We start from the raw sequence: 13054 nt of genomic DNA, 5'->3' as shown, positions 1-13054 counted from the left end.
ATATACAATACTACTCTACTTCTTAAAAGTATATGCCATTTTTTTCTCTTTAATGTCAAACATTAAATGAAATTATGTCAAATATTAATGTCAAACATGAAAAGGAGGCGTACTTTCATTTTGGAAGTTAATAATTTATGAAAACTATTAGCTAGCTAAACCTTATTGTTTGGTGGCAATGCATTGGGCTTCAATCCACAAGATTAGCTGTCCGAATCTACTGTAAACAATTATAGTCTCAGAAACAGGAGGACTTCTATCTTGTCTTGTAGGGTCCCTATGCGTCAGCATTGACTCATATAGTAGTAAGTTTAGTGTCTTTTTATTTTTGTTTTGGTATTAGCTGAGCTACTGTCTCACAACCAGAGACTTGGTGTATCTTAGCATTTTGACAGACACCTGAAATGGTTCAGAAAAGTCTTCAATTTTAAATATATATTTTGTTTCATACAGTTTACTAGTTAAAACACCTGCTTCTGTCTTCTGTAAAGTCACATATTTTATATTAGATTCATTTTCTTTAATTGTATCTTAATATTTCTATATATCCTCTGTGGAAAAACATTTTACAATTTTTTAATTGTTTTATATTTTGTTGAGTGTTGGTTGTCATAAAAATCCACGAGTAATTATTTGTGTGTTTGTTTTTTAATCTGGGGCATCTAGGATTCTGGCTGTAATTTTAAGTCACTTGATAATCAAGTTTATCAAAACTCAAAGCTGCATTTATCTCACTTTTCAAATAAAGACAAGCTTCTAAGGAGCAAGGTAAAACACTTAAGTTTTTATTTATTTTTTAAATTTCAGAAGAAGCAGTGTTTGCTCATGATTTAAAAAGATAATAAAATTTTTAAAAGAAAATACAGCTAGGTAATTATAGTGAACTTCACTATGACCATCTATTTTTGTTTGTCTTATTGGTAGTAATTTGTTACCGCCTATCGTTTTCTGATGATCATATGTTCACTTACAGATGTTCAATTTTATAGTAAACTGTTCAAACCACAAGGAACTCTGGTGGGGTAGTGGTTATGCATTGGCTGCTAACTGCAAGGTCTGCAGTTCGAAACCACCAGCTGCTCTGAGGGAGAAAGGCAGGGCTGCCTACTCCCGTAAACTTTTACAATCTCGGACACTCACAGGGGCAGCTCTATTCTGTCCTACTGAGTTGCTGAGGTTGCATCAACTTGATGGCAGTAAATTTGTTTTTGTTTAAAGCACGATTACACTTGAGAAGATGCGAATACTAAAAGGCAAAAATCATCAAAACTAAGAATAGAACAAACAAAACCATAATAATTAACTTGCTGGCTTATAGCGGAGTTGTTGAAAATGGAATATCATTAACACCTGGGGACTCTGAGTGGTGCTGCCACTCCTGTTTGGATGACTTTCCGGATGAACATTCCTCCTGGTTCGCCTTGATGTTGAAGTTAAGCTCCTCCTTTTTGTTATATCCAACCAGTTCTTAGAATATTTTTACTTTTTATTCTCCTGGACATTTAATTTCATAATTTTAATATTATTTGCGTTGTAATTGCCAGCTGGATCCTTCTACACATAATAGTAAAGATAAACCACCAAACACCTGTGCCTATCAAAATCCTAACATTTCTTTTTTTGTGTATTGTTCATACCCCTTGGTTTTTGTTTTGTTTTTTCCTATCACTAGCTCCTAGTTCATAATTTTTAACTTTCGTTTTTGAACCTTTATTTTGTTTCCACTTCTCAGTTTTTATATTCCTTCTATCAGATTAGTCAGTTTTAAAGTCTTGTTTTATGTCTCACTTTCACTATCCTTTAAAACAAGAACAAACCTGCATTGGCTTCATACTGATCAAAAGATAAGAATTAACCTTTCAGTGGAAACAATATTTGTGTTATATGATCTGTTTGAGTATGTTATTACACATGTATATAATGGAAGAACCAGTAACCTCATTAAAAACAATTGAATTTGTGAAATGGAAAATTCTCTAAGATACGTTAAGTAGAATGAAGATATAAATGTGTGTGTGTGTGTGTGTGTGTGTGTGTGTAAATGATTCAATGGCTACAGAGCAAATTAGTAACTAGTTTCTTAAGGAAGAAGGGAATGTGAGAGACTTATTGTAACTCTTGAATTCTCTACAAATGCACATGTTCCCTATTGGTTACAATTTCTGTACTAGACCTTTCTAAATAGCATACTTTTACTGTATGGATTATTTTTACTTTATGGATTTTTTTTTTTTTTTGCCAGTGGAAAAGTAATTTGAAATTAAGGGTAGTTGCTGTACCATAGTAATCCTTAATCCTGGGGCATTTGATCTTCAGGTTCCTGGGCTATATAAATCTAGTTCTTTGGACTCTCTTTCTACAACCAAGATCAAGCCGCTAGTGCCTGCCAAAGCCAGTGGACTGATGAAAAAGTCAGCAAGCATCCAGAGAAGAAACCATCATAATGCTGAGAACAAGCCAGGATTACAGATAAAAATCAGTGAGCTCTGGAAAAATTTTGGATTTAAAAAGTGAGTTGCTGCATTTTTTTTAATCCCAAATTTTAAAAAGTTGCTTTTCTCTGATTTCAACACCTTTACCCTAATACTTTTCCTAGTTTCTTATGAGTCCATTTTTGTTCCTTTTACTATTAGAGAAATATATTCCTCTATTATCATTCTTTGTGAGTATATGTAACTTCAGTTCCAATACTTTCTTCTAGTGAAAATCTGGCAAACTAGAAAAATCCCAGTTCTAAACTTAACTATGGAATCTTTCTGTTGTTATGTGGATTATTTCCCTAGCACCTAATTTGTTTAGATTTCTCCTCTTATCAACCGTCACGATTGTAATGAGAGTAAAGTTGTTCTAGGCAGGAAATGGGAGGTTAATATTGTTATGTTTCTGAATTTAAAGCTGTTTCCCTAAGTTACCACATCAAAGATGAGGAAGTCCTTGAGTTTATATGATCAGTTTTCCAGGTTTTTTTGTGTGTATGTGGGGGGGAGGGGGGGTACCAAAACAAACAAACACAATTGTTTTTCAAAGCTATGTGTTTAATTTTTTTTATATAAAATAACCTTATCACCTTCAAAAGAACTATACATTACACTTAATATTTTGTCAAACCTGTGACTCCATTCTTGGAAACATTTTTCAAACATCTGTTTGGATGGCTTGACAGCAAATTGCTGCCATTTCATGTCCCTTTTTTTCACCAAAACAAAAAAAAATTGCAAGGAGCTGCGTCAGGTGAGTAGGGTGCGTGGGACAAGAGAGGCATGCTATTTTTTTGCCCAAAATTGGCACATTGAGATGGCTGCGTGAGCAGGTGCATTGTCGTGGTGGCAAAAGCAGTACCCCATCTGCCACAAATGAGGTCTTTTTTGTCACACACTGTTACACAGTCTTTTCAAAAACTCTAAATAGAAAGCTTGATGAACCCCTTTACCTGGTGGAACCAACTCCAAATGTACTACCCCCCTCACATCAAAACAAAAACAAATGAGCATTGTCTTGATCCTTGCTTTCACTTTAGTGACCTTTTTGGGGGCGAGGTGATGAGGGCATTTTCCACTGGCTTGATTGATGTTTGCGTTCAGGCTAGAAGAATGGCACCACGTCTTGTCACCAGGAATGACCTTGGGAAAAGTCTGGCACGCTGTGGAGCTGTTCTTTCAAAGCATTGCATGTTTCTGCTCTATGCTCTTTCTGCCGGCCAGTCAGAACCCGAGGCACAAATTCTGCAGCACCCCTTCTCATTCCTAATTCTTCCACTAAAATTCACTGAAGTAGACCAGATAACTTCCCCAGCTCGCCAATGGTCTGTCGTCAGTTTCCAAACAAGTGCAGGAATGTGTGTCGACATCTTCATCCATTTGGAAGTTGATGGATGTCCTGAATGAGAGTTGTCACCCATGTTACCCCTTTTTTGAAATGAGAAAACCACTCATACACTTGAGTGTTTTCCAGAGTGCTGTCCTTGTAAACTGTTCAACATCACGCTTCCGGCGGCATTTTTCCTGAGCAGGAAACGCAATTTCACAACTGCATTGTGTTCTCTTAAATCGGCCATCCCAATAAACGAGGTTGGAGTAAAATTGCTTTCACAAAATATTCACTGTGACCAGAGGAAACCTTCCCAGGTGACGCTGCAGGGTGTGTAACTCAGAGTGAGTTGGTTGATGCTTGCCTAGCTGGGGGAAAATGCATACCAGCACAGTTTTCTGTTCTTGTTTCTTTTTTCTTTTTTTCGGGGGCGGGGGAGGATACCCCCTTGTATGTGGCAAATATTGTTTTAAAGGGATTGATCATCTCTCTTGCTTTGAAGGTGCCCAATGAATGGTGGCCCCGGACGACCTTATAGATACTATTTCAATGCCCTCCTTGCTTTCTTAAGGCATATTAACCTTGTAAGCATGGTTCTGCCTTTGTGAAAAGTGTTATTGAAAGTTTGCCCAATTACTTCATTTGTGTAAATAGTGTCCAGTTACTTAGGAGCTTAATCTGTGCAAGTCCATGATTCATATATTGCAGTCTGAAACTGGCATAAACTTGTACCATTTCCTTTGCTCAACAAGGTTTTAGTTCTATACCATTGGCTAAATTAATGATAGTAAAAGCAGAATTCCCTTATACTCAGGGGCATGATTTATAATATTCTCTATCATAAAATGATAGTGATGTCTCAAAAGTGAACCAGAGACATATGTAAACCATTAGATATATGAATGGATTTGGGGCTCACACTTGATTATAGCCCCCAAAGAAGAGCACTTAGTTCTTACGACATGGCCCTGCTTAATGCTTGCCCCCACGAAGACATCAATGAAGATACGGGTGCTATAGCAAAGTGTGGTGAAGGAACTAAGTGGTACCCCACTATTAGAAAGAATAGGGTCTAGGGTGTTAAAGGCTTGTTTTCAAACAAGTAGCCATTTAAATGAAGTGTCAACCTGTGTTATCTAAACATTGTAAATGATAAAATCCAAATTCAAAGGAGGAACAGTATCAAAGCTTAAATTGTGAACACCTGGTTTACAGAAGGCTCTGAATGACAGTGGAAGCCCAAAACCCATTTGCAGGGTCCCCACATGGATAAGGCTCTGGTGACTCCCTTCTGACCATAGTCCAGCAATATGAATGACCTTTCTATCAGACAGATAACATTGTAAAGTCTATTATGGCAAATAGGTTAAAATGTGACACCTTATCATTTGATCTCCTTTTTGTCCCATTCTAAAGTTTCAGATTTTAATATCTTCTCCTGAATTGAGGTTTTTCTCCATTTTGCTTAGCCATTGTTGGTTTTTAAAAATTGGGTTGATTGTTGCTTCCTGTGTTTTTTATGATTTCCTGTCTAGGAAATCCAGGATGGGTGGGCTCTATAGAGATAGACTGGATAGGGACGTAGTGGGGGAAATGGGGAGCCAACAAAAAGCTTGAGAACACACTGCTCGGGGACGGATTGTGGTGATAGCACAAATCTTCTTACTGTGGTTGAACAATTAATGTGTATGATATGCAAAGTAGGTGCCAATAAAACTATTATAAAAAGAATTGATCCTCTATGTCCTTCTGTTAGACTACAAATTTAACCACAGGATAACATCAATTTATGACATTTCTGTTTGTTCTTCAAATTGAAGCAAATGTGCTAAGAGTAAAATTTTAAATTTGTATTTTTTTTAAAGTCACATGTCGTTAAAAGCTACTTAATAGGAATATTGCCACGATCGTATGGGCGCTGTATGAAGGGTAGGCATGAGATGATTGTTCCCGTAATATATGAAGTCCAGGATTACATCATACAGCCACAGTTCTTAAACTTTTGCTCTCAGAAAACCTTGTCATGCCAGGGGCTATGAAGCATACTTTGGTTACTGCTAATAAAGAGACATTAAGAGTGTAACAATATTCTTGAGTGGCTTTTAGAAAATAAGACTTACTGATGTTGAGTTTTTGTTGATTGAACAAAAACAGTTACTTGTGTTATCTTCTTGTTAAGATTCCGTTTTATAAACATATAGCTTCCCTCTAACAAGAAGAGTCAAGTTAAATATAGTATTTAAAAATTTATTCATGCTTCATGGTTTTTAGGCAGACCTCAGTAGGGCAGTAAGAAAAGAATGATCTTTAAAATGCTTATTCGAGATCGTTTACTTTGATACATATCCATTGTGTTAGGCTGGGTTGTCTAGAGAGATGAAACCAGTGATACTCACGTGTATAAGAAAGAATTTTGTATCAAGAATGATTTTATATCCAGGTATGACAGCTTAGTCCAGCTCAAGTACATGGGTCTAATGCTAGCTAGAGCTCTCCTCAGACTCATGTAGCTATGAGCTGATGATGCAGAAATGTAAAACAGCGAGATCACAGGCTGGTGGGTGCTAAGTTGGGTCCAATGTTGGTGGAATGTGGCAGGGTGCCAATAGCTCTCCAGAATAGAATGGCAGCCACTTTGGGGCTCTGCCTGGTGGCAGTCAGAGTCCCCGTGAGGAGAAAGGTGATGGGCGAGAAATTCTCACTCTCTCTTTTATAAAAAGGTTACACTCCCAAAGAGGGATCACTAGGCTACCAGTTGGATGCCACCCCTGCTTCCACAGAGGTACCAGCAAGTTGACGTAGAATAGTTCTCAACCTGTGGGTCGTGACCCCTTTGGAGAGGTTGAACAGCCCTTTCCCAGGGTTCACCTAAGACCATCAGAAAACACATGTTTCTGATGGTCTTAGGAACCGAGACACCGCTCCTCTATCCTCTCCAGGCGGGTCCACCCACATGCAGGTATGCCTACATAAGAGTACCTACCCACTGTGAAGACTGTTACCCATGCTACACCGTGCTTCAAGACAAAATTTATTTCTAATTAGAAATAAACACTTCACAATATATAATTACATATTGTTTTTGTGATTGATCACTATACTTTAATTATGTTCAATTTGTAACAATGAAAATACATCCTGCATATCAGATTCATAACAGTCGCAAATCATAACATTACGATTCATCATAACAGTAGCAAAATTACAGTTATGAAATGGTAACGGAAATACCTTTATGGTTGGGTCACTACAACATGAGGAACTGTATTAAAGGGTAGCAGGATTAGGAAGGTTGGGAACCACTGACATAGAATCTAAACATCCTATCTGGTAACAGTTTAGCATCTACATGAAAAGTGATTTTGAAAGCAGAGAAGGACACGAAGAAGCAAAATATTGGGCATATTCCAAAAAGAACATGTGAAGAATTTTTCTCTCGCCCATCACCTTTCTCCTCACGGGGACTCTGTCTGCCACCAGGCAGAGCCCAAAAGTGGCTGCCATTCTGGAGAGCCGTTTCTAATTATTACAGTGTCCAGTGGAGCAGGAGTCCTTGGTGATACTGGGGGTTAAACTTTAGACTGCTAACTGAAAACTGACTGCTGTACTGGAGACTGATGAGGTTGTCTGTTTTTTATAAAGATTTACAGTCTCAGAAACCCTCTAGAACATTTCTGCTCTGCAATGAGTTCAAATAGGGTTGGGTTTGATGTATAGTAGCAAGTACTATTCCCATAATATAACTATTTGTCCAAGTAGGTAATCGCTTCTCTAATAATTGGTACCCTGAAAACAACAAGGTTTTTTTCTTATATTTTACAGAGATTCTGAGAAGCTTCATTCTTGTAAGACGCTAGATCCTCTCTCTCCAGTAAGAGACAACATCCAACTAACTCCATAAGCAGAAGAAAATATATATATAGCAAACTTGAACATACTTGGTCACGAACAATAATTGGAATATTGGAGCAATATTTCCAATAACTGGAGGCTGCTGGGAAGCTGTGGCCTACAGGAGAATGGATCAATTTGAAGTCCCTGTATCGGAATGAGATTTGTATTAGATCATCTTTTAAGTAGAATGCAGGTTGTATATTGGCTCTTTAATTGTTTCTTGTGCTCGGCTTTTTACCTTTCCATAAATTAATCTTAATCATTTTTACTTCACTGCTTTTTGGAAGTTTTACTGTTGGTTGTATAAGTCCCCTGAAATGTATAAAAGTTTACTCCAAAGATATGTAAATCTTGTCAAGTATAAGGATATGTGATAAATAAAACAAAATTCAGTTGTAGTTACTTTATTCCAGAGAATAGTCACTAAACTTTTTTCAGGCTTTAACATTTTTCCCACCTGCATTTCCTATCTATCTTTTAGGTCGAATTGAAAATAAAGTTATGGCCTAGAGGATCATAGGCTGACAGGTTGAGGAACATTACATAAATGGGATTCCTAAAATTATCCCTTAAGTTTGGTTGGGTCACAGGTTGATCATGGGAAACTGCTTTTAGCCTAATATTAAGTGAGTTACTGCTTACGCCATTATTTACCCTTAATATTCATAAACTGCCTTAGTATATCTGAACAGATCTCGAAGTTGGGCTAAAACCAAGTTCTCCAGAAGCCAAATAAAACACTAAAAACATCAGAACCGACTAGAAAAGCCAACAGAGCCACTAGAACAGATTGTAAGGCACTATCAGGAAAATGCCTTTTGGAGCAGTCACATACTGCCACCTACAGGGCCTGTGATATTACTCTTTGTAATTGGCAGATGTCTGGAAAGAACCACTGAAGTGAAATGTGATGAGTACAGAAATAGAAAAAGCTTTATATTAAAAGAATAAAGGAATAGGACCCAGAGTATTGTAATTTTTAAAAGGCTTGGTAGTTGACTCTTGGTTAAATGGATCTGAATGGAAAAAGAAGTCAACATTAAAACAATCAAATTAGTGAAAATCAAAGGTGGATACTTCAAATGATTTTTTTTCTTTTTTAAAGTAAGTTTTTGGGTTTTCTAAAGGTAATTTTATTGTGGGTGCATAAGCAAATGTGGTGAAGAAAGCTGATGGTTCTCGGCTCTCCATAGATACAGTGTCTGGGGTGTTAAAGGCTTGAAGATAAACAAGCAGCCATCTAGCTGAGAAGCAACAGAGCCCACTAGCCTGCCTGTGTGATCATGAGGTGTCATGGGATCAGGTGTCAGACATCTAAGACCCAGAATAAAACCATACCCATGGTGAATGGAGACCCAATGCCCATGTGTAGATAATTGAACAACTCCCACAAAGGGGTCACAGGAGAGATGAGCCAGTCAGGGTGCAGTATAGCACCAATGCAACACAACTTTCCTTTAGTCCTTTGATGCTCCCACTATCATGATCTCAATTCTACCTTACAAATCAGATTAGACCAAAACATGCACACTGGTACAGAAAAGAGCCCACAACACGGAATCCAGGATAGATAAAACCCCTCAGGGCCAGCAAGGAGAATAGAGATACGAGAATTAGGGGAGGGTGGGAGGGGGACAGAAAGAGAGAACCACTCACAAGGATCAGCCTAGAACCCCCTCTCGGGGACAACAGAAAAGTGGGTGAGGGATGATGGAGGACGATGTACTATATGGGAAAAATTATAACATCGAGGGTGAGTGGGGAGGGAGGGGGAAGAATTGGGAGCAGATATCGGCCGTAAGTGAAGAGAATGCTTTGAAAATGATGGTGCTGGCAAATGTGCTTGACACCCTGGAGGAATGTATGGATTGTGATAGATGCAAGCCCCCAATAAAAGTATTTATTAATAAAAAACTTTATTGGGGACTCTTGCAACTCTTTTTGCAATCCATACATCAATTTTATCAGACATATTTGTACTGAAATGATTTTATTAAAATTTATTAGTTCCAGAAGAAACCACAAGCTGTCAAAGGGATTAGGTATCAAGCATCAGGGAACAAAACAATTATCATTGTAAATGTGGGTGAGTGCAGTAGAGACTCAAAGCCCATCCGTAGGCAACTGGCCACCCCCTTATTGAAGGGTTGTTGGGAGGAGATGAGCCAGTCAGGTTGCAGGGTAGCAATGATGAAACATAACTTTGCTCTAGTTCTTAAATGCTTCCTTCCCCCACTATCATGATCCCAATTCTATCTTACAAATCTGGCTAGACCAGAGAATGTACATTGGTATAGCTAGCAACTGGAAACGGAATCCAGGACTGATGACTCCTCCAGGACCAGTGGTGAGAGTGGCAATGCATGGAGGGAGGGAACGTGGGACAGAAAGGGAACCAATTACAAGAATCTACGTATAGCCTCCTCCCTGGGGGATAGACAGCAGAAAAGAGGGGCGGGGGGGGGGGCAGGTGGAGATGTTGGACAATGTAACATATGACAAAATAATTTATGAATTATGAAGGGTTCATGAGGTGGGGGGAGTGTGGAGGGGGGGAAATCAACAGTTGATATTAGGGGCTCAGGTGGAGGGCAAGTGTTTTGAGAATGATGATGGCAACAAATGTACAAATGTGCTTGACACTGGATGGGTGTATGGATTGTGATGGGAGTTTTGCGAGCCCCCAATAAAATGATTTTTAAAAATATATTAGTTCCTTGGGGCTGTCAAAACAGTACCAAAAATTGGTTGGCTTAAACAACAGCTTAATATCATTAGCCCAAAAAAGGCAAAGGGCCAACAGGGAAGACGCAATTGCTCATCAGTAAGTTCAGTTTGAAGAAAATGTAAAAGTCCAGGAGAGCCAAATTACTGCCTTGAGTATATCACACCTGAATTTCAAAACTAAATTTGTGACACCTTGAACATTAATGAAAGAAGACCTAATGAGCTGTGTAGTGACCTCCAGAATCTCCATGAGGAAATCAAAAGGTCATTAAAAAGACAGGAAAGAAGATCAAAGTGGATGTCAGAAAAGATGCTCTATGGTCTTGAGTTCCTAAAGCAAATGGGAAATGATGCAGTAAATGATTTGAGCAAAATTTCCAAGGCAGTATGTGCAGACCAAGTACTGTAATGGAATGTGCAGGCCACGAGTTAGTAAGCACAGGAGGCCTTCCTCAACAACAAACAATAACCCTAAACTCTGGAAACCAGAACAAAGCTAAATGGACCAGGTCTCTAACTCAGTCTGGCAAGGGGTGAAGCACTAGGAGAAAGAAGCCCAGTCTTACACCTGGGAGTTCAGTAACTTCTGCTGGCAGATACAGCCTTTGTGTGTGTTTCTCCTCCAGGAGCTGCCACCACTACTGTTTATCCCCTTTGACTAATGGCTAGTCGGCTGCGGGGCTCTCCCTCCTCACCCCTGCACACATGCACCATGATTCCCCACTGATTCCTATTACACAATAACTCTGCTCCCAGTTGCACCTCAGACCTCTACGGCCACACACTGCTGGGCACAGAGGGCCCCGCTACCTGGTTAATGCATAGTCCCTGCCCTCATTGCCACCTCCCGGCCAGTGGCGCCTCCCTCAGCACTGACAGTCCCTCGCACTGGCCTGACACCCCCTCCTACTGCTGATGTGCTATAGAGAACAATGCCCCGCCACATGTACCATTCATGCTTTCACAACAGCTGCCACTGTCCCAACCTCAATTGACTTCATAGTTTCATGTGGCGCAAAGAGCAAGCACAAGACAACTATTGATACTTTTCAACATGGCCACTTAGTCAGAACAGCTCTTGGCTCCTTTCCCCAAAAAGCTATGGAGATTACAGAAAACCTGCAGTCACCTGACTTTCAGATGTCCCTCTAAGAAACAAACATTTGCTGACAGCTCTGCAGTACTTGGGGGAAGGAACTACTAGACAAAAGTGGGAGAGCTGTGGATTCTGTGCCACCCAGGAGGGTGCCTAAGGTATGGCCACTTAACTCAGGTCCACAGTGGTGAGCTGACAGCCCTCTCCCTCTCACCCACCCACTGGTAATAGCACTGTTTCCCCAACATTACTGGGGAGTGGTTGGGTTGGAACTTGGCCAGGAGGATTCACAGGGTTCTGAGCCTGGGACTGCAGGGTCCTGACTCGCATTGCCTGCAGGTTGGAGAGGGAAGATCTGAGTCAGTTGTGGACTGGCTCCCGGCATTTGGCTAGAGTTCTTGGGGGTTAGGTTGTGGCAGTTTCCCTGCAGCACCAGGAAGACCGACAGTGTTATTGATGGTCATTTTTCTCATCGTGAACAGACCTCTAACAAAAGAAGAAATAGAGAAAGTCATCAGGAAATTTCCAACCAAGAAAAGCCCATGACCAGATAGCTTCCCAAGGGAATTCTACCAAGTAGTCAGGGAAGAGCTGTCACCAATTCTACACAGACTATTTTAGAATACAGAGAAGGGACAGCAAACTCCTAAACTAATTCCATAAAGCTAGTATAACCCTGATATCAAAACCAAGCAAAGGTGCCATAAATACTGAAAACTACAGACCAATATCATTCATGAACGTAGATGTAAAAATTATAACTGACCAGTAAAATCCAACAACACATCAAAAATTATTAATCATGCACATCAAAAGAGGAAGACGAGAGCCCATAGATCAGGAAAAAACACCTTTAGCAATGACACAAGGGACTAACTGCTAAAATGTTCAATAAGAAAAAAAATCCAATTACAAGGTGGGCAAAGCATGTGAATAAGCAATTCACAAAGAATGACAACTTGAATTGCTCACAAACACATGAGGAAATGTTCATGAACACTAGCCATCCCAAAAATGAAAATCAAAATTAAAAAAAAAGAAAAAAATCACAACAGCAATGAGATATGATCTTACACCCACAACAATCCATGCAAGTGCTTACCTCCGGGACCACCATAATTTCAGAAGCCAGGTCCACGCAGAGAGAGAGTATATTTCCAACTAAGGCTTATATACTCTCAGGGGTGTGCAAGCCCCACCTAATTACAGGTAACCACATACATAACAAAGTGAGCTGTACCCTAATGTTAAAGGTCCCTGAGTACATTGGACCACTAAAGATCCCTGAGTACATTGGAGTAACATAACAACAGTGCCTGGGCAGATAAAGGGGAAGGGCTATTTTCACAACCTAGAGAGCAATAGCACATGTCTGCTCCTAGAGTTAAAGGTGCCAGCTACATAGCAATCAGCCATGTGCTTGTAAGAGGTAACTTTAAGGTAGCAATATTATGGGAGGATATAATGGGGAACAATAGTAATTATGAGAGTGTAATTGGGACTCTACTCCAACTCACAAGGGTGAAGGCC

The 13054-nt window shown here is 39.6% G+C and overlaps 1 protein-coding gene across 2 annotated transcripts in view; it reads left to right on the top strand.

Moving 5' to 3' along the window:
• Positions 1 to 8066, top strand: part of EXO1 (exonuclease 1) — a 47300-nt gene extending 39234 nt beyond the window's left edge. The window contains exons 12-14 of one of the 2 annotated variants that reach the window (XM_075555271.1): positions 667 to 768; positions 2317 to 2510; positions 7630 to 8066. In XM_075555271.1, the coding sequence (XP_075411386.1) occupies positions 667 to 768; positions 2317 to 2510; positions 7630 to 7708 (375 nt within the window). In that variant the 3' untranslated portion in view covers positions 7709 to 8066. The remainder of the gene's footprint in view (positions 1 to 666; positions 769 to 2316; positions 2511 to 7629) is intronic. The other variant, XM_075555272.1, reaches the window with a different exon arrangement.
• Positions 8067 to 13054: the final 4988 nt, after the last annotated feature.

The sequence above is a fragment of the Tenrec ecaudatus genome, chromosome 7, assembly GCF_050624435.1.
Source record: "Tenrec ecaudatus isolate mTenEca1 chromosome 7, mTenEca1.hap1, whole genome shotgun sequence".
In the NCBI taxonomy this organism is placed as follows: domain Eukaryota; kingdom Metazoa; phylum Chordata; class Mammalia; order Afrosoricida; family Tenrecidae; genus Tenrec; species Tenrec ecaudatus.
The sequence above is the reverse complement of the archived record's forward strand: the minus strand, read 5'-3'. Positions and strand labels throughout refer to the sequence as shown.